General features: G+C 37.5%; 2 protein-coding genes across 20 annotated transcripts; both read left to right on the top strand.

Annotated features, from left to right (window-relative positions):
- Positions 1 to 254: 254 nt before the first annotated feature.
- On the top strand, positions 255 to 17250 carry sytl2a (synaptotagmin-like 2a). Of its 19 annotated transcripts, none has more exons than XM_079600635.1 (19): positions 477 to 780; positions 2912 to 3165; positions 4013 to 4164; positions 4425 to 4548; positions 6280 to 6319; positions 6414 to 6507; positions 8250 to 8528; positions 9686 to 9757; positions 12530 to 12628; positions 12943 to 12996; positions 13486 to 13580; positions 13741 to 13854; positions 14018 to 14187; positions 14311 to 14413; positions 14483 to 14644; positions 14786 to 14882; positions 14973 to 15072; positions 15162 to 15367; positions 16797 to 17250. In XM_079600635.1, exons 2-19 carry the CDS (start codon positions 3065 to 3067, stop codon positions 16940 to 16942), a joined length of 2208 nt encoding a protein of 735 aa, XP_079456761.1. In that variant the 5' UTR covers positions 477 to 780; positions 2912 to 3064; the 3' UTR covers positions 16943 to 17250. The 19 variants fall into 19 exon arrangements, with proteins under 19 accessions (XP_079456769.1, XP_079456760.1, XP_079456758.1 ...); XM_079600628.1 differs by having other exon boundaries at positions 9686 to 11098; positions 12946 to 12996; XM_079600629.1 differs by having other exon boundaries at positions 9686 to 11098; positions 13486 to 13535.
- A 235-nt stretch (positions 17251 to 17485) lies between these two features.
- Positions 17486 to 19185, top strand: crebzf (CREB/ATF bZIP transcription factor). Its single transcript, XM_079600666.1, has 2 exons — positions 17486 to 17635; positions 18299 to 19185. Exon 2 carries the CDS (start codon positions 18331 to 18333, stop codon positions 19087 to 19089), a length of 759 nt encoding a protein of 252 aa, XP_079456792.1. The 5' UTR covers positions 17486 to 17635; positions 18299 to 18330; the 3' UTR covers positions 19090 to 19185.
- The last annotated feature ends 1966 nt before the right edge of the window (positions 19186 to 21151 follow it).

The following is a 21151-nucleotide window of genomic DNA, read 5'->3' as shown; positions in this document are numbered from 1 at the left end:
ATTTATTTTTTTCTGAACCGTATGATGTTGCTGGATAAATTATACACACATTTGGCAAACCCGTTTTTAACAATGTGTTTACGGCTTAGTTTGCTTTATTTAACACAGGCCTATGCTATTCTACATCATAATATCATAATATTGTACGTGCATATGTTAGCCTATATATAAATATATTTTTTATTTTTAAGGCATAGCTTTAGGGAGGTAAGAATGACGTCAACTACTCACGTTCATTAAACACTGATGCACAGGGAGTGGAGAGACAGAAGGAAAGTTAATTGTAGGCAGTTTAATTTTCATAGCCTATAGGGCTATAATACGTGTCTCTCATTACTTTATTCAGAGGATGTTTTTTTGCTGTCATCGAGAGGACATTTAATTACACAATTTGGCACGTGCGTGTGATAGAATTAAAAGTTTATAAAAGTGACAGAACGTGACCACGCCTTTTTGAGCGCCCACAGGGGATGTGTGTCAAAACTTAGTGAACCTCCTACCTAGATAGCATTTCTGGAGATCGTTCGGAACGGATCACAAGTTAATATAACGTTTTTAGCCCTTAGGTGTTGACACAACCAAATTGTAGCAGCCCACACACACCCACCGGTTGACATACATGCCTCACTTAAAGGCTTGGAGATACTCGATACTTAGTTTGTTATCAGCAAGTGTCTGGCAAATGGATTATTACACTCCCCTGGTGCGGGTGTTTCAGATGTTACAGTAAACAGTGTTGGAAAAATAACGCGGTCCAGCAGCCACACAAGCAGGATTCAGGTAAACTTTCTCTTGTCATTTGTTTTATTTTGCCTTAATACTTACTGTTTTTACTTTTTAAGATTTTAACTTCACCTTAACAGTTTCCCTGCAGTGAGTTTGAAGTTTTGCTGCATGCTGTGACAGGGATGGGTTCTGTTTCAACAGGCGCTCATTTCATTATGTTGTTTTCATGTCTGGAATTTTGTGCTTTTAACTCTGGAGCCATTCTGAATCTTTTCTCATTTCCTGCTTCCCTCATCTGTTAATGCGTGTAAAGCTATTTAGGAAAGAATGCAGAGTATTTATTTACATCCAGATCTAACAGTGATTAGTTACATGACCACTTCCACAATGGCCCTTGTGGTTATAGTCTCTAAATCAGTTTATTCCACTGGAAAGTATATTGAAACATTTACTTTTAAAAAATACTGATTTAAAGCATGTTTTGGTTTAAGATATGTATTCTTTCCATAAAACAAACAAACAAACAAACAAACAATGAAACTCATGTAAAAACATTGATAATGAGTCTGACTGTTCAGAGCTGAATGTAGTTGTAATTTGACAATGCTGATATAACAAAACATGTAAAACAACAATTACAACAGTTAAACTAGTTCTTAAAACACAGTCTTAACATAGTGGCTAAGTTTATGCAACTGGCCCCTGGCCTGTAATAAGTGAACCCAAACCATGTGGCAACTCTTTGTTAAGTTACATGCCCCAAAGGGATGTGGAATAGACAAACGGTTAACATGCATTATTAATGTTTACTGTGTTTGGATAAGACTAGTTCTTCTCCTTTTTTCGGTAATGATGCATCTCTTAAAGAGTTATGATTTAGATATCCCCTTCCCGCCTCATGCAATCATCCCTCCGACGTTGTCATGACATGCCTTTCTCAGAACGACTGGGCACTTAAATGCTTTGTGTCATTTTTCAAATCTGATTTGTACTGAGATCATTTAGTGATGTCAATTTAGATTAGAAATTTGGATTTAAAAGAAGTAATTATTTTAAAATGTCTACCGACTAGAACATCTTTATTATACAATCATACTAGCAAGCTTGGAACAAGTTTTTTTTTTTTTTTTTTTTTTTCAGGCGTTTCTCAAGGAAATGTCTCAATCAAGAAAATGACTCGGGAACAGGTTTCCAAAATAGGAAAGTAATAACAAACTTCCTCTTTGGCTGGAATGTGCCGTTGCTGTATCTAAAAGTCCAGATATGCCCATGCAAGAGTCTGGTAGAAACTTGTTGCTGTTCATGTAACCTGTTATAATATACTATAAACATGTTACATTAAATGTAGCCTGATTGCATTCAATTATGCAAGCCACATTTATCTGACAGGATAGCCTGAAATCTGATTATACTGTAGATTGTCAAGATAAATATATGTATGCATGCATAAACAAACAATAAAACAAACTTCAAATCCTTTAGCCTATTTATGAAAATGTGTCTGGCAAAAGGCTTTTAATTGGTTTAGACTTTTGTAAACTATTTCTAAGACATTTTAAATATCATTTATCTATAAGAATCACTGGCAAAATTCAGAGAGAATGAATTTGTCTCTTATTATAGAAAGCTCTTAGGGCTTTTTATTTTACATGTTGAATTCTGCCAACTGGGAATTCAATCCAAAAATATCATGATTCCAGTTATTTAAAATGGTTTAGTCATATTCCTACTTTTTCATGGATTTTAAACTGTCTTGCAGAAAAGCAGACTGTTCAAATTGAGACCATTTGTGTGCTGCCACCTAATTTGAGTTAAGTGTAATTTGATTTAGGAATAAAAGAGTCTTTGACTGCTCTCAGAAGCAGCGTTACCCATATCCTCAGATAGTCATCTGACAATGCCATGTCACATGTCCAGTGTTGTTGAGCACATACTGTATGGACCAGCACTGATTCGGAGAAATGTCATTTCAAATGTGTAGGGAAGCGTAGATGATGCTCGAAGCAGACGTCTTGAAAGCCCAGCTCAAGGATTCATTAGAAACAATAAGGATCATGTGATGTCTTAATGGTCAGAGGAATTCACAGCGGAAACAGTTCTTTGTGAGCCGAGCTGATACTTTGGTAAATATTTTTTGGGTTTTTTTGCTGAATTAGCTGAAACTTTTGCTGTGTGTCTGGTGCAGGTGTTACAAGTCTCCTCTGGTGGTCTCCATGATGTGATGGAGTGACTTATCAAGCACCAGCCTTCAAGTTACCTTGCTTGATGACACTTTCAGTGAACCAGTCTGAGGCGATCTGAGACTCATCTGTTATCACTTACCCCGAAGCCATTCATCATGATTGACCTGAGTTATCTGACAGAGAAAGAGCAAGAGATGATCCTGACTGTGCTGAAGAGGGACGCAGAGCTCAAGAAGTTGGAAGAACAGAGGATTAAGTGAGTTCAGGCAAAAGATTCTTGGTGGATTAAGAACAAACGTTAATACGTTTCTTGGTGGATTAAGACAAACGTAATATATACCCTAATTGGCTGTTCACACAGAACATTCCACATTTCCACTGTACTACTTTTCCATTGTATTTCTTTGTAAACAGAGATATCTATCACCAGAGTGATCGCATCCCGTGTCTTTTGTGCCTCGCTCATGCCATTCCAAAAGTGTTGCTCTAAAGTTAAAATGAATTAACTATCAGAATAAACATAGTTTATTTAAAATAAAATACATTACAATTAACTTTTTTTAAAGTTTCTGAAGACCTTGGTTTTTTTTTTTACATTCTCATCTTTTGCAGTGTCTCACACATAACACTGCGTTTTAAAAATGCAGCGCTCAAGTTAAAAGAAGTTCAACTTTTAAACTCAAAAACCATGTGTCAAATCAAACTGTACAATTTTTGCCAAATTTTAATCTCTCACTTGGTAGGCAGATGCCAACATAAACAGGGCATGCCATTCCCTCTTCCTCAAAAACATGAACAAAAAGAAATGATGACCTGTAGGAGAAAATATGGGTTACTGTTTTGGTGTGGTGTTATTCGCCATTTGATGTCTAACATAATATCTGGGTCCTGAAAGAAACAAAATCAGTTTCAGTTCTCACAGATAAACTGTCCAAAGTAATTCGTTTACAGTTCAGAGAATGTCTGGAATTTGTCCATGTGGATCTCACTGCTTAAGCTCACTGTAACGTTAAGACTTCAGGGAGTTTTTATTCAATTCACATTTTTTATATGACAGTCTATTTCCATATAAATAAACCAAGGATTCTGTCCTGTCCTTTCAGGCAGCTTCGAAAGACTGAGAGAGACAGAGGCAGGCTGAAGTACTTGACTGGGGAATGGTTTTACGAGACAAAGTACCGCAGACACAGAGAGAAGATCCATGGCTCCGACATCATCAGAGCGTCCATGAGACAGAGGAAACCCGTGACGATATGTAAGTGTTGCCAGCAGACAGAATCGGGTAGAATCTCTGTTCACGTCTCTCATTACTTCCATTGCATGTTCCCCGTCCCTGATTAGCACCTCGATTCAGTGTTTGCATCACTGTTATTCTGCTTTATATCATATTTTTACCTTTAATAAACAATCACCCATATTTTCACCATAGCATTTACTGTAGTTCCATTAGACATTTGACGTGTACTTGTGTGTGTAAATGCATGTTTGAGCATAACTACGAGTCTCTTACTGCAGTGGAGCTCTCTCAAAGATGGTCTGAGAAATCCAGTTGTGTTTATGGTGAGAAGAAAGATGTGTACATCCCTCCAGAGCTTTCAGGACTCATTGAGGATCCTTCCACACAATCACAGAATGAGAGGTGAGCTTTTGTTGATATGTATATTTATGATTAGGACATTCTAGTAGAATGTTTCATCTGATTTTGGATTATGATACTAGCTACAAACATTTTAAATGTTTTATAATTAGATGTGTGTATTCATGCTCCTATTTTTCATGTCCTAGTCGGGATAAGGCACAAGCAAAGAAAAAACAAAACACTTTGTAACAGTAACAACTAGTAGACCTTTATATAAGCACATGACATGATAGTCTACAGATTTGTATTTGTTTTCAAGAGTGTGTGTGTATACACTACCGTTCAAAAGTATGCTCACCCAGGCTGCATTTATTTGATCAGTAAAACAGTAATATTGTAAAATGTTCTCTATTTTCAGCAGCCATTACTCCTATCTTCAATGTCACATGATTCTTTAGTAATTCTTTTGAATGTGCTAAATTGGTGTTCAAGCAACATTTCTTATTATTATCAATGTTGAAAACAATTTTGCTGTTTATTATTTTTGTGGAAACCATGATAAAAAGAAATTCAGGATTCCTTGTTAAATAGAAAGTTCAAAAGAACAGAAATAATTTTGAATAGACATATATTGTAACATTATAAATGTCTACTGTTGCTTTTGATCAATTTAATGTGTCTTTGCTCAAAAAAAGGAAATACATAACTAAAATCTTACTAACCCGTAAGCTTTTGAACGGTAGTGCGTACATTGTATGAACATTATTTAGAATATTTTCATTGGAAAATGTAAAACATTTAATGTATAACTATTAGAAATGCCATGAATATAACAGTAATAAATCACAGTATTAAAACTACAAGATAGAAGTTTCTGTCACACTTTAGTTTTGGATCCAATTCTCACTATTAACTAACTATTAACTGCGACCTTTTGCTCAATGAACTCATAATTACTGTTTATTAATAGTTAGTAAGTTAATAGTTAGCTCATGCAAAATAAGGCATTGCTACAGTATGTGCTTTATAAATACTAATAAACAGCCAATATCCTTGCAGTATGTATGCTAATAAGCAACTAGTTAATAGTGGGAATTGGACCCTAAACTAAAGTGTTACTGAAATTTCTAAGCTCAAAATTACATTTCTGTTGTATCAAGCACATGCCATTGTTCTGCTTGATTAAAGGATTGTACGGCGCCTCTGCCTTTTCAACAACCCAACACTGCATCCGCCCATTAGCCTGGCTGGACTGTTCATGACAGCCTTAATTCTGTAGACGCTAGCTTTAAAAGCTCTCATATCGCAGCTCATGTAGACCTCTATGAAGAGAAACATAATCTCATTTCTTCAACATCACCAGTTCAAGCATGCTTGTTTATGTGAATCTGATGGAAATTCAGGCGTGAACCTATGTAGGCCTAATGTAATCTGTAGGGCAACCCTTTCCCATGCAGTCAGACAGGGTTGGTGAGGGGAATCTGGAGCCAGTAAGCTGATTCAGGGGTCAGATTTCACGTGCTGCTGTTTTCCCTCTGTCTGACAACATGTAATGGCATTATACACTCACATCACAGCATGGAAACAAATGTTGTCCCCACTTAAGTGCTTGCTGAATCTTGTGACTTTCCATTGGCTTCAGGACCAGCACCATGACGATGTATTGATGAGTCAAATATATTGATTAGATTATGCTGAACTGTTCTTCAATGATCAGTGCACAAAGCTCTCAATGGCCAGCTGGTTTTTATCATGTTGGTGAATCTTTCATTCTTTCATCACCTCATACAGGGTGGATGATGAAGCCCAGCAGGAAAGACCTCAAATCAAGGTACACTGCAGAAAATCCACTAAGATCATTTTGCTGAATTTTATTAATGATCATTTTTAATGTTTTTTTTATTGATTTAATTAACTTTACATAGCCTAGGAAGAATCCATTCAATAGTGTGCGATTGCAGAGAGATGAAGCCAGACTTAACAATGGAGTGAAGGAGGCTAACCAGACACCTGCTGAGGGTGAGAATATCTTCTCAATTTATCCTCAAATTGATTTTTGTACACTGCAAAGAATATTGTTCACTATAAGAGGTGACTTTATTTCTGGTATAAAAAACAGATTCAGACATTATGGGCCTCTGTTTGAAAGTTAATAACTTTATAGTTAATTCAATTAAATAATGTAATCAACGTACTTGAACTAATAAAATCTGTTTTGCGATTTTTACTAATTATATGGGGATTTTTATAGAATTTTGTAGTGAAATTATATTGTACTGATTATCTAATATAAAAAATTTACTATATGTAATTGACAACTTACAGAGCCCCGCACATGACATACAGACAAAAATATATATATCGTGGCCATGAATTAACAATCCGTTCCGGACAATTACGGTAATACGACGTATTAATTTGTTATCTCGATCGTGGCTATGTTGTACTAGTTCGTTCCCTTGTTTTAGTAACTAAGCTAAGTAACTAACTAACTGAAGTTTTAGTTTTTACTGTAGCATATTCAGATTTTTTTATCTGAGCTTTTGACAGATTTTTCTGTGTAACTGCTACAGATTTAACATTTGCGTGATGATTTTGATACTGTTCAGTGTTCAGTCCAGTAATACATGAGGTAACAGATTGTATTTGTTGTATTTTTAATGGAGTGGATGTTCTGAAGAGCAAATGGTCAGAACATATTTCTTGCAAGCACAGTAAGTTTGTTTGACTAATCCCCATTGAGAACAGCATGTTTACCTCTTCTGGGCTGTGGTGTTGTCTTGACGTGCATAGCAACTGAATGCTCTCTGCATGCATACTGTATATGGATACTGCATACTGCATGCAAAACCTGTATTTGGTCACACATTTAATGCAACATTTGCATTATATGTTGGCAACAAAAAAAATGTGGTCTCCGGTTTTTGATTATAAAAGTATCAAAAGCTTCTTTGAGGTCATATAGGAACAAATCATTTGAGAAATTGTAAACACTTAATATTCGTTTGTACAAGTACAACAATAGAGTAGGTTTTTAGCATTTAACTAATCCCCTGTTTTTATAATTATAATAGTATAGTATAGTATAGTATAGTATAGTATAGTAGGCTATAGTATAGAATAACTAAGCTGTAGTATTACAATTGATATCGAATGTAATGTTTGGCATTTAGCTTTATTAAAATACATGTGAAAAAGTGTTGTTAGTTAAAATTGTCTGGCCAAAAGATTTTCGTAGAAAATTGAAGCTCTTGTAGTGGTCCGAGTAATGGAGCTGCCAAACTTTAAGAAGATTATACAGAGAATTATTATGTTCTAAGTAGTTAAGCTGCCACGCATGACCAGTCTGTACCACATACATAGATGGTACATTTTTATTAACTTATTATTATTGTGTAGTCAGGCTAGTATTATTGTCATGAGTGCAAAGGTCAATATAAAAGTTGTGAATATTTTGAATAGGACGCAAATACATAAACTGTAAACGTCATGAACATGTGACTAGACTACTAGCTAGAAGACCTAATACTGCTGCTATCGTATTCCTTGGTTGCTTGCAAACTTTAATCCAGTGCATTACGTCTCATTGCTATACCATTAAAGTGTAATTCATTAACAGATAGTGTACTGGTATGAACAGTAACAGAACTGTTAAATGAAATGCAAATTGAATTCATTTTGAAAATGAATTCACTTTTTTGTGCATGTATGTGTCAATGCCCCTTCTTTTACTGCTTCATTACTATTTGGTTATTTTCCAGAGCCCTTTTATCCAGCTGAGAGCTACACACTCCATCATACTACTCTAAACACAAACAACACTGACACCCATATAGCCACTCAATGCAAACCTGTGCCAAAAAAGAGACTGCTGCTGTATTCCTTCAAGGACTCTTCCCTGGACACTGGCAGCAGTGATAATGGAGTTCGACAGGTCATGACCCCTGCTCCCAGAGGCATCCTGAAGCAAAACGGGTCCAGTTGTAGCTCTACCGACTCCCTGCGACTCCACATTCCCACCAATAATGGCAGCAGCAGCGGTCAGTCTTCTGCTACGATCAGCCCCATCAGTCCTGAAACTCCCATCAGCCCTCCTCTTTCCCCCTGCTCAGTGCACTCTGCTTCAGGGTGGCTAGATAGGAAACAGGTCCGCTTCACCTCCGTTGTCGGTCCTGTAGAGAGAGTACAAGGAGAGCACAGTGTGCTGGAAGAAGATTGGAGTCCTGTGTTGGACCAGGATAGAAGTCATATTACAGAAAACGGTAACTTAGTTGTAGCCACACGAAGTACTTAAAGGGATTGTTCACCTAGAAAAAAAATTCTGTCATCACTGGTATACAACTTTCTTTCTCCTGTGGAAAGTGTTTTTGTCCATTTGATTAAACATTGGACATACATTGTATGAAATAAACCCCACACACAGAGAAATTCATCAAACATTTATATTTTATTTTCCACAGAAGAAAGAAAGTATGACAGGTTTGCAACAACATGAGGGTGAGGGTAAATGAAGAGTTTTCAATTTTGGGTGAAGCAACACTTATAAAGCAGGGAATTGGCATTACAATCTCAGACTTTCCCACTTCATGTGGTTACAAAGTTACAAACTACTGTCTGGAGTCCCCTTAAAAACCACGAGTGTCCCCAGATGATGAGCATTGAGCCTACAGAAAGGTTGGGGGAAGGACAGGTAGATTGGTTGTCTAACCGGACACCTCAAAATAGTTGTGACTGAGAAAGGCTTAATAGAAAACCTTTTGGGTAAGACACCCTGATCATTTCAATATAATTAAACCATAAAAATTAATCTGAGAGATTTAATCAACCAACAAATCTATCAACCTGTGATTCAGTAGTTCACATGCTAACTCATTAATACATCCTCGTACTAACTGCATGTGCGTGCATACCTCATACATACAACACATGGCTTCTGGTGAATGCTTGTGGGTATATGTATGTTGATTAATCTGCAAATGGTGATTAGTAAATAAGCACTGCAAGAAATTACTATTATCTGAGTGTTTACTGGAATTCGAATGTGCAGTATGATCATTTGATGACAGGAATCATGGTCAGATGTAATTTAATGTAATATTATTTTTGGAAGTCATTGTTCTATCTCAAAGTATTATTTATTCTCTGTCAATTTTATGCAAATATAAAACTTTCCAACATGTGATTGTCTCCACTGTAGGTCATCATGAGCTTTATGGTGAGCCTCAGTCCTCACAGGTGTCCAACATCCACAGCTCTACTGAAGTCACAGGTAAGGCCATTGAGTTGAGCGCAGAGGGACAGACTGATAAGGTTACAGTGGAAGAGGGTCGCTCAATTTCCAAAATGCTTCAATGGTTTGGGAGAGGCTCTCGAGATGGAAAGCTGAAAGAGTCGCCAGTCAAGAGAGAGATGCATGAAGAGGAACCAAAAGAAAGCCCAGAAGCCAAGTCAGAAGATTCCACGTCTCCAGTTGACCAGTCAAAGACCAAGCCACCACCAATGCCCCGTAGGGGGCTTTTTGCATTGTTTTCGAGAGCAGAGAAAAAAGACAAGATTCCAGAAGTTCAAGCACCTGACAAAGAAGTGATAAGTCAAGCTAAAACAGAAAGTTTAGAACGTGAACCATCTTGCACTTTGAGGGATGAGACAGATGATAACATACTTCAGCAGACCTCTGTTTCTGCAGAAAGCAATATGACTGAAATATTAAAAGATAAAAACAAACCAGATAGACTTATATGTGAAGATACTCCTCCAAGAGAGAAGTTTGACCAAGGTGAGGTATCACCAGGAAAAATGGCCAACCTGAAGTCATTCTGGGAAAGGGGAGACAGAGGACCTAAAATACTAAGCATTAAAAAAGAACCTGAGGTAGAAGAAAGTGAGACATATCAGCTTAGTGAGAATTATCACAACGCTTTAGACAGAAGGTGGTCAGATTCAAACACCAGCCCATCAAAACCCAAACCCAGTGATCCAAACCCAGTTGATGTGGTATCTACAACAGGTGAGATTTTTTCAGTCTCACCTAGAAGATCCTCCTGTGGTATTGATACATCAGCCATATCATCATGTGACGATAGGAACCCTTCTAGCTTGGACAGAAATAAAGTCTCAGAAGGCTCAAGTAGTGAACTACAAACTCTCACAGTGAAAATTAATGTCAAACTGTCACCCAGTTCACTGCTAAAATATAAAAATATGTCTCTGGCCAGTGATCTACAGGAAGAGTCAATCTGCAGGGATATATCAGACCTGAAGAAGGAAATCTCCACCTTCAAAAAGTCCCTCAGTCAACAGGAAGATAAAGTCTCGATCAACGATCTCAAGTCATTTTGGGAGAAAGAAAAAAGTGGCCTTAAAGTAATTGTAGGCTCACCAACATGTACAGCCAATGTTAAAGACCCGTACACAGAGTCATTTCCAAAACGTTCTTCAGTAGGACTTTCTGAACCTCAGTTCAACATCAGGTTAAACAGCCCAAGTTCCCTGGACAGAATGAGCTTCAACGAGGATGGTTCGATTGCACAAAAAGAGAAGATGGAAAAGACTGAAGAAAAACAAAGAAGTCCAATTAGAAAGCCATTACAAGACCTTCAAGATATCAGAGGTAGGGTTTCATACGTCACCATGAATATTTCTAATTTTAAACGATCCATTTCAGACAAACACTCAAAGCCAAGTCCACCATCATCTCCCCTCAGAAGTCTCCCTCCAAAAGGTCAACATGATAAGCCACAGTCCACTGACATTTACCAACCAAAAGACCAAGATCAAACCAGAACGTCCAGCCCATTACGGCAGTCTAAAGTACCTCGTAGAGATTCATATCCAAACAAAGAGTCCAAGAAGGATGGTTCTCCCTTAAGAACCTTTGCGATAGATATCAATCCCGGCGACAGTCCATGTGATGTTAGGGTTAAATCAGGGCAAATTAGGTTGAGTACCTCTCCTGAACACCAAGGGAAGACTCCAGAAGGATGCAGTGATGATAGAACCATAATTCTTAAAGAAAGAAAGCTGTCAGCAGACTCTCTCACCCGGTTTTATATTCCCCTGAGTTTACACCATTACCTGGGCGTACCCGAGAAGACGGTCTTAGATGAAAGAGAACAGGTTAAGGTGCAGGCATGTGGGACTTTTGAACAGGTGAACCAAGGCATAGTGAGCAATGAGAGCTCCCCTTCTCGACACTCCCTGCCTGAATCGGAGGATATCACCTTTGACTCCTCAGGGAGCTCCACACCTGAAGCCTGGTCAATCTCACACACCAGTTCATACTGTGAGCTCACCTCTCCATTTTGGTTCAGTCTAGTTTCAGTAGAAAAGGCGCTGATTAGTTCTGTGATTTTTGTGGAAGCAGGGTTTATGTCCTTAAAATAAGGGCTCAGTGTGACCTAAGAAACATGTCCTACTTGATACTTTTCTCAAGTAAGATGCTCAACTTTGTAGGCATGATAAAATGATCTATTCATTGTTCTGGACCACATCAACTTCTACAGGTTTATGACTTTTTAAGCCCTGCCTCTACTTTCTTCAATGATCTTATTCAGTAATCAGAACTTATTTTCTTTAAAATTATGAAAAATCCGTCAAATTCCTGGTAAGTTTAATTTTATAGCTTGATGTGTGAAATATTAATCCTTTACAGTCAAATGAACAAATGTACCCATGGCACTGACCATAAATCATCCTACAATCATTAGTCTTTATGCTAATTTATTAAAATGAAGTTTTATATTTCATAATTATTTTATGTTTTATAATTGTTTGGTTTAAGTATAGCCTATAACTAATATTAAATTCTGTATTATTTGAATTATATAGTTGTTTATGGAATTCTGCTAGTAGTTTTTATGTAATACATTGTACATATAAATTTCAAATCTTCTGAAAATCAGAAAGCTAATGGAACCAAATGGTGTAATTTCTCCGGTTTACCACTTTAAATTAGTGTGTTCAGTACTAATATTTATATATAATGTATCAGTGTTCTGCTTTTTTATGGTTTGCTGATTCCTTCTTGATATGGGCTTTACAGGGGACAGTGAGGATGACGGCCCTGTCAAAGCTGCTCTGGAACGAGCCAATGCCAGACCCATCTCTATTTCCAAAAGTCTAGAGGACCTGGTATCCACACGTAAGTTTCCTTTCTCTTTCCTTTCTCTTTCTCTTTCCTCTTTTTTATGCTTTGTTGACCTTCTCATTCAAAATGAAGTCAGATATGTTTTGATGTTTGGGGATCATGCTGTCTTGGTCCTGTAGGAGTGACAGACTCTTTTGCCCTCTGCTGGACATTTTTTTTTATAACTCTCAACGTCTCTAACCCAATCAAACAATAGTATACACAACATTTTTAAAAGCATTTTTATTACATGCTTTATTGCAGTTGTGCTATTTATGTATGTATTTGTTTTTTATTTGATTTATTAATACTTTGCCATATAAACCAAGAAGAGAGATGGAAGACTGACCCAAGGAGTGATGTTGGAAAAAGTATGGAAAATGGTAAATAGTCTTATTCCTTTTTAAAAATAAATAAATAATGTATTTTAAAACTTTTTCAATGTTTTTGTTGTCCTCTGCTATGTGAATTGATGTTTCTTGGTTAGAGGGCAGCATCATAGGACGTAAGCCCATGACATTAAATTAGCATTAAGGACATTAACTGTCCTTTTCATAATTGAACCTTGGTCTGTATAGTTCACTGTCTGAATTGGCTAAGGGAATGCATTAACTGACACATGAACATTTGATGAGCGTATGGAGTAATGCCAATGATTAAAGGCAGTTTGCATCCCATACAACCTGAATCATGTATCTATTGGTGAGGTAGATGGAGTAACTAAACGCATTCTTTATATAAAATATCAAATGTGCTCTTCAAAATGAAAAATTCTAGATGCAAACTCTTCAGAATTCAAGATTTATTCCGTCTGTATCTGGATGGATCCAGAATATGTGTCCATTAAGTGCCTCTTTTTTCATTGGTCTAAGTGTCTGCAGTCACTCCCAACACCAAAACGTCCTTCTCCGACCCAGAACAGGTGAAGATGATGAGTATGTCTGTACCTGCATTTATGCAACAAGAGGTAAAATACGAACCAAACATGAGCCTCCAACTAACAGCTTCTACACTGGATTATTTCTAAAATATCATAGTTTAGTTTTTACCTTTATCACTATAGCTAAACACCAACATTCACTGCCTTTATTAACCTGCATAAATGCCGACCATTTCCTGTCTAACAGATGGATTGCGGAAACAGTGACTGTGCATCAGTGAGCAGTTTCCACTATGACAGATTAAGAACATGCAACACTCCTAATTTTAGCACTTGCTCTGAGGCGGCCTCCATGTCCTCTGTATGTGACCCCAGTCTTTTAACGCAACTGAAGCTAAATAGAACTAATATCACTCTGATATAATACAAATGAACATATTCATCTATTAATTTCACACTATGATAACATGCTATTATGAATACATTTCTATACAGATCTGTGTCTTTGTGTGGGGTATGTATAGGTCACTGGCAGTGTAATGAGCATCTACAGTAGTGATTTTGGTATTGTGGAGGTGAAAGGTACAATCCAGTTCGCCATTCACTATGTACAAAAACTGGGAGAGTTCCACATCTTTGTTGTGCAGTGCAAGGACCTCGCCGTAGCTGATGTTAAGAGGAACCGATCTGATCCGTAAGTGGGGTAGGGGGAAAAACACCAAATACTATTTCTTACCTGGAGAATGTGGCTTTTCTCTAGCTATAAAAATGGACTAATAATAATACATGTACTTTGTTTGATTTAACTAAACTTTAGGTATGTTAAATGTTACTTGTTACCTGACAAAGCAAAATATGGAAAGAAAAAAACATGCGTGAGGAAGAAGACTCTGGACCCAGCTTACAATGAAATCCTACGGGTATGACAATTCTAAACTTTTTGAGATATGTTTATAAATTTGATAATCATAGTTGTCATTTCCATGCAGTTTAAGATTCCAATGGAGACGCTGAAAACCCAGAAGCTGAACATCTCTGTGTGGCACAATGACATGTTTGGGCGTAACAGCTTTCTTGGAGAGGTTGAAGTTGATCTGGCCGAATGGGATTTCAGTAACACGCAAATGAATGAATATCTACTCAAAGGAAGGGTAAGAAAACAATATTCGTGTCTATTGGGTCAGGATAACCTGTTTAGATAGTTCAGGGCTATTTAAGCGTATTTGTTACTTAAGGGTATGAGGTCACATTTGTTGCACTGCATCTGCCACTGTCTTTCTTTATCGACCCAGGTTCAGGTTCCCACCAGCCCAAAACATTCTGTCGGTGGAGAGGAAATGAGTGCAGAGATTAAAGTAGCTCTCCGTTTTCTCCCGCAGACTTCTCACAGTAAGTTATTGATGCTGACATTTATGATGATGACTCTTTTTATTTGACTAAATAAGCATCTGCCTTTCTGATAACATGTTTATTATGTAGGTCACAAGAATAAGGGGAACGGTGAGGTGCAAATATGGGTGAAAGAATGCAAGAATCTGCCTATTTCCAGGGGTGTTGCCATTGACCCATTTGTCAAATGGTATCAATACCTATTTTATTGGATACATTTGTATTTGTGTTGGAGTGTTAGATGTGGAATGCCCATGTGTGTGATTTCTGCCTTTTCAGTGCAGTCCTCCCAGATGCCAGCCGAAAAAATCGTCAGAAGACCAGAGTGTTGAAGAGGTCTTCTAACCCAGTGTTTAACCACACCATGGTGTATGATGGCTTCAGACAAGAGGACCTCAGAGAAGCCTGTGTGGAGCTTACAGTGTGGGATCATGACAGACTCAACAACCACTTCATTGGTGGTATTAGACTGGGTAATGGAACAGGTAATGAAAGGGGCAATTACATAATTAAAGAAATAGTTCTGGCAAAAATTTAATTTGCCCATGATTTACTCACCCTCAAGCCATCCTAGGTGTATATGACATTATTCTTTCAGACGAATACAATCGGAGTTATATAAAAAAAATATCCTGGCTCTTCCAAGCTTTATAATGGCAGTGACTGGGCTGTACATTTTTTGAAGTCCAGCAAAGGGCATCCATCCATCATAAAAGTGCTCCACACTTGTGCTCAGAAGTGCTTCTGAAGTGAAGCGATGCGTTCGTGTAAGAAAAATATCCATATTTAAAACTTTATCAACTAGGTAAATGAATAACTAGCTTCCAGCAGACGGCCGTACACATCGATTTATGGCGAAAGAGTAACCCTTGACCTTGACGCACGACGCATTGACGAACGCGGAAGTGCAGATAAATAGAGCAAAACAAAACACCAGTCACAAATTAGAAGTCTAAAACAAATTAGAAGTCTATAAAGATAAATTTAAAGGTAAAGATAAGGATAAGGAGCTTGATAAAGAGATAAGGAGCTTGAGTTTGTTGAGTTTGTTTGAACCGCGAGAGGCGTCAAAGCTTACTACATCCTACGTCATGCATCATCAAGTGTTAAGACCCTTTCACACCGGACGCGTACACGAAAAAGCGAAACAAAAAAGCGAATAGTTCGCGTGCGAAATAGGGACAATTTGAGGAGCTCGTTCAGACAGTTGCACCGCATCTGACGAGACAAACCACTAACTTCAGGGAACCAATCGGTCCAGAGCAGCGTCTGGCAGTCTGCTGAGGTGATGGCTACGTTTACATGCAATCAAATAAACAATCCACTGTGTGTGATTTGCTGAAGCCTTTTCTGTCGCCGCAAAAGTTAAAAAAAAATTGACATCGAAGCGAAAAAAAAAAAAGTCGTTTTTTCGCCGCAGCACATTCGCGTTCGGTGTGTAAGCACTCATTACACAACAGCTGATCAAAAAATAAAACCATCGCGCAAATTATTCGTGCGTCAAAATCGCGTCCAGTGTGAAAGGGCCTTTACTCTTGTCATAAGTCGACTTGCGTAGGCCGTCCTCCGGTAGCTAGTTATTTTAGTCGATAAAGTTTTAAATACTTTCAAAACGCTTCACTTCACTTCAGAAGGCCTTTATTAAACCCCCAGAGCTCCGAGGATTACTTTTATTATGGATGGATGCACTTTGACGAACTTAATAAAATATACAGCCGGTAACTGCCATTATAAAGCTTGGAAGAGCCATGATTTGTATTTTTTTTTTAAATAACTCAGACTGTATTCGTCTGAAAGAAGAATGTCATATACACCTAGGATGGTAAATCATGGGCTATTTTTTTGTGTGTGTTTAACAATCCCTTTAAGAAAATTAAATAAAAAAAATGTCATGACAATTTTATCTTATTACAGGTAAAAGTTATGGCACTGAAGTGAACTGGATGGACTCTAATGCTGCTGAAGCAGCCCTGTGGGAAAGAATGATGCAATCTCAGAATGAATGGGTGGAAGATATGTTCCCTTTGAGAATGATGGTCATGGCAAGAATGTCTAGATAGTAAGAAACTGAGGCATGGTGACACTTTTGAAAAAATTCATAAAAAATGAGTGTGAACATGAAGTAAACAGTATGTAGGAAGACACTATGTAATGTTAAATATATATAAACTAACTTTTAATTCTTGCCATTTTTGACGAGGAAAACAAAGAGAATGAAAATTATAATATTCCTATTATTGTAAAGTATGTAGGTTTGATGTATTTACAACTAAATAAAATCTGTCAATATGCTGCAAATAAGTTAAATATTATATGTGAAATATCCTAAGACACTGTCATTTTAATAAACTTTAAATTGTCCAACTGCCATCACTTTTATTTGTAAAATGTTACCTAATTGTAAAAAAATACCTATTTGCCTAAAAAATATGAAGTGCATTTTTTGTGTGTGGAAACAACTATAGCCAGTATTAGCCACCAGGTAACTGCCAAAGTAACTTGACAGCAACCTGTTCTGACAGAAAAAAAAACTACACTTCGTTGCTCCTCCTCTATGACCCATGTTTCCGGAAGTGTCGCGATATCTTTGGATTCGCCATTTTAGATGCTGCCAGTGCCGTTGTAAGTGCGTTGCTTCCCCTTGGCTTTGCTACGTCTGAGCTTAAATACATTTTCTATCCTGTAAAATCAGTTTTCTCGGATTCTTTTTTTTCAACCAATCATCGTCACGAGACATCAGCATACAATTTAAGGTAAGTTGCTTCGCTTTCAAACGAAAATATGTGTAGTTTTCTTTGCTTGAGGAAACTGCTTTGTCACGCGGACTAAGGCGCGCTGCTGCGGCCTGCTAACCAAAACCACTACGAACATTGTAATCAACATTAATAGGTTGTTCATGTGTCAATTATTATATCAATCCTTGGAGGATGCATTGATTTACACGTACTTAATAAAATACCGAAATCTCGATGTTTTGTTATGTATTGGTTGCTAACACCGAAAACAATAGAAATAGGCTATCTGTTCTGTAACGTTACTTATTTTTATAGACGTTACTCATAATGCGATCATTTAAGCTCTAAAGCGTTAACGAATGTTAATTAAATTGTATTTTATTAATTTTCGTTTTTCTTTTGTCGAATATAACGTTACGTTAGAGAAGGACATATGTGGTGGATTGACTGCCCCTGTTATATTTCAACTTATCGCCTTTTTCCTAACATTGAAAGTAAATGCCGAATGATGCCGTTATTCTGCTTAATATAATTTTGCTTTTGTGTGTTCCAAGTAGAAGTCATACGTGTCTCGAATTCGAATGTGCGTAGTATGTGTAGATTATATTAAAATGAGTTTGAATACAAGTGAACTGTTGTCGTTTTCTGCTAATTTCTTTTTTTCTTTTTTTGTATATATAGTGTTTCCTCAATTCATATCCCAAAACGCGGCCATGATCACCAGAAAAAGAGGAAGAAGCAGCCTTAACGCTGATATCACATCAAGTACCTCCAATGAGAGTGATGGTGCTTCGAAAACCAGTAATACAAGTGGAACAAACACACACACTTCTCCAGAAAGTGACAGCAACGAATGGGGCCTGGATGATCTGCTTGGCTCAGAGTTCAACTGGGACCTGGACAACAATGAGCTGGATGTTTTCGGCAACTTTGAATCACAGACCAACGATGAGATGAACGAAAGTGCAGTGCTTGACGTTCCCGTATCCCACAACAGAGGTGTGATCCAGAGGTCAAAACTGCAAGACGTCTCCGGACGGATCATCAACAAGAACGCCGTCGCAGCAAGGATAAACAGATTAAAGAAGAAAGAATACGTCACAGGCTTGGAGCAGAGAGTGGGCTCTTTGACAACAGAAAACCGTGTTCTCAAGCAGGAAAATGGGAATCTCAACAAGAGAGTGGAAGAGTTGGAGAATGAAACTAGGTACTTGAGAGCCGTGTTGGCCAATGAGAGCATGCTGGCTCAGCTGTTGTCTAGATTGAGCGGTGTGAACGGCATGAAATTTTCTACCTCGCTTTTCCAGGAATCCAACGAGAACGACCACGATTATGCCATGCCGAGGAAGAGGGTGAAGGTGGAAGACAAAGATACTGCAGGTGGTGTCTGCCTGCATGTGGACAAAGACCACGTCTCGGTGGAATTCTGCACCAAGTGTGCTGAGAGTTCAAGCTTGTCGCATAAAATGTAGGGTCAAGTATTTTACCTTTTCAACGTTTCCCGAGACTGAACTTTGCACAAGGTGTAAATGTGGGGACATTACAACAGTAGTCAAATATAGAGTTAACTGTTTAAAATGTGTGCAGAGCTTGAATGGCATGTCTATTGAACCTGCTTTCAATACAAGTTACTGCTAAACTTGTTGACAGTTTTCTTCTAGGTGCTTGGTCCGCCATGCTGTACGACTGGGTCACAGAACATCCATGACTGCTGAAATCCATGGTAAGGATCAAGATATAGAAGACTGCACAGAACTGGTTAACTCCTAAGATGAAGACAGTGCTTTTTGCCAGTTCACGGCACAATATGAACTGCTAATAAACTTAAGTTTTCTTTTTCTTTTGGTATACGTTTAAAGCATTGAAGATAATCTACTGTTGTTTTGAGTTACATAATTGTAGTATGTAATTTCAGTTAAAATAGACTTTGAGGGATTTAAGTGGAGACAAATATTGTTTAAAAAAATGTTAATGGGTGATGTTTCACAAAGGGCTTTCGCTTATATTAATCTGGTAATAATGTACCTGTTTATTCAGTGTTGATACATTGATGTTGATTCAACAAGTTTGTACTGCAAGCTTGTATTTTGCTGAAAACAGATGAGCCCTTTCTGAAATATCGCTATATTTCTAAAGAATGTTTTTCATGTAGAACCCTTATTTTTTTTTATGCTAAAGTGGATTTTGCTGTGGGGAAAGCTGAAGAGTCGGGACCAGCAGCTTGCATCATGGCCTGGTAAATTTAAAAAAGGTAGTACATAAAACCGTGTAAGTTACAGCTTTTACTGACTCTTATCACACCCCTAAAGATGTCAGATGCTGTCATTCTCATTTAGCATCTAAATGAGTGTTTAAACTCTTCTGTTTGTGGTAACGTTTGCTTACAAGACATTGAACATATGTCGTATCCATGTGTTGCATCTTGATTTGTTAAAGCACTTGGACTTTATTTGACAGTTGTCCAGAGGAAGAGAAATGTTTTAAAGTGGGATTTTCAAAGGGTTTTGATTTCTGAATAAGTCATCTATTTGTGAGATGTAATTGAAATCCAAAGACTGTGCAGACACATGGCTGCAGCTGTGCTGAAAAAAAAATGTAATAAATTTTCTTTTGAGTAATGCAAAATGCTTTGTGTCCTATTAAGATATTAACCACACTCTCCTTCTCTTTTTAGACAGCACTTTCTTCGCTCTCTACAAGAGCCTTTCTCACCTCTCTTCAAGGTGGATAAAGAGTGGTGGTGGTTTCTCCCCACAAGGTGTAAACTGCAAAATTCCTTAAGGGCTCTGATAATTCAGTGACATCGAATTAACGGCTGGGGCTCTGTAGTGTTGCGGATCAACTTAAGCAGTTCTGAAATGTATAACTCTGAAGTTCATGTTTCTTATCCCTGGCATCTCATACCACTGTCAGTGTGAATATAACAAACATCTTGAAGTGACAAATAACCATCTTGTCACTTAGGTGTTGTAGGGTTGTTTCTGACGAGCGAGACCCAAACAAGACACACTTCCAGCACTGCTTATCAACTTTATTTATCACTAAGCTCATAGATGTAATTTTAAACTCACAGTTCCGATGCACATACGCATTGTAATCCCATAAGCTTGTTTCTACCTGCACATGTCCTGACACGTTCAAAAATTGTCATGACTTCTCTTAATCTCGGGCTACCTATTAGTCCCACACTCCACCCAGTGTCAAACAATGGAATTACAACAAACATTCAATACAACATAATGGCTCTTATACATCTTAATAAATATGTGCCAACACTGTCGTTACAGAGATAGAAACATATTTTTTTCTTTCTCCTGTGGTAACAGTGTGTATAAAAAGACTTGTGAATTGAATGTTTCTAAAAAAAGATTTCTCCATAAAGTAGATTTTAACTTGGTCATGGCATCTCTAATACTGGTGCTATTCTTTTCTCTTGACCTATCCAATGATATATTGTAAATGTATTTATTCTGAAACATGGACTAAATTGAGTTTTGACTGATTTAGAAGTTAATGCAGACGTTTCCTCCACAA

This window comes from Phoxinus phoxinus (genome assembly GCF_949152265.1).
Source record: "Phoxinus phoxinus genome assembly, chromosome: 23".
NCBI lineage: Eukaryota > Metazoa > Chordata > Actinopteri > Cypriniformes > Leuciscidae > Phoxinus > Phoxinus phoxinus.
Note: the sequence above shows the minus strand (reverse complement) of the source record. Positions and strands in the feature narration are given on the sequence as shown.

Excerpts from the sequence above, each read along its gene's own strand:
- crebzf (XM_079600666.1), top strand. The coding sequence starts at position 18,331 with ATGATCACCAGAAAAAGAGGAAGAAGCAGCCTTAACGCTGATATCACA.
- sytl2a (XM_079600625.1), top strand. The coding sequence starts at position 3,065 with ATGATTGACCTGAGTTATCTGACAGAGAAAGAGCAAGAGATGATCCTG. Across the intron at positions 13,581-13,740 it reads CTGCATTTATGCAACAAGAG|ATGGATTGCGGAAACAGTGA; the intron begins GTAAAATACGAA and ends CCTGTCTAACAG. Across the intron at positions 13,855-14,017 it reads AGGCGGCCTCCATGTCCTCT|GTCACTGGCAGTGTAATGAG; the intron begins GTATGTGACCCC and ends GGGTATGTATAG.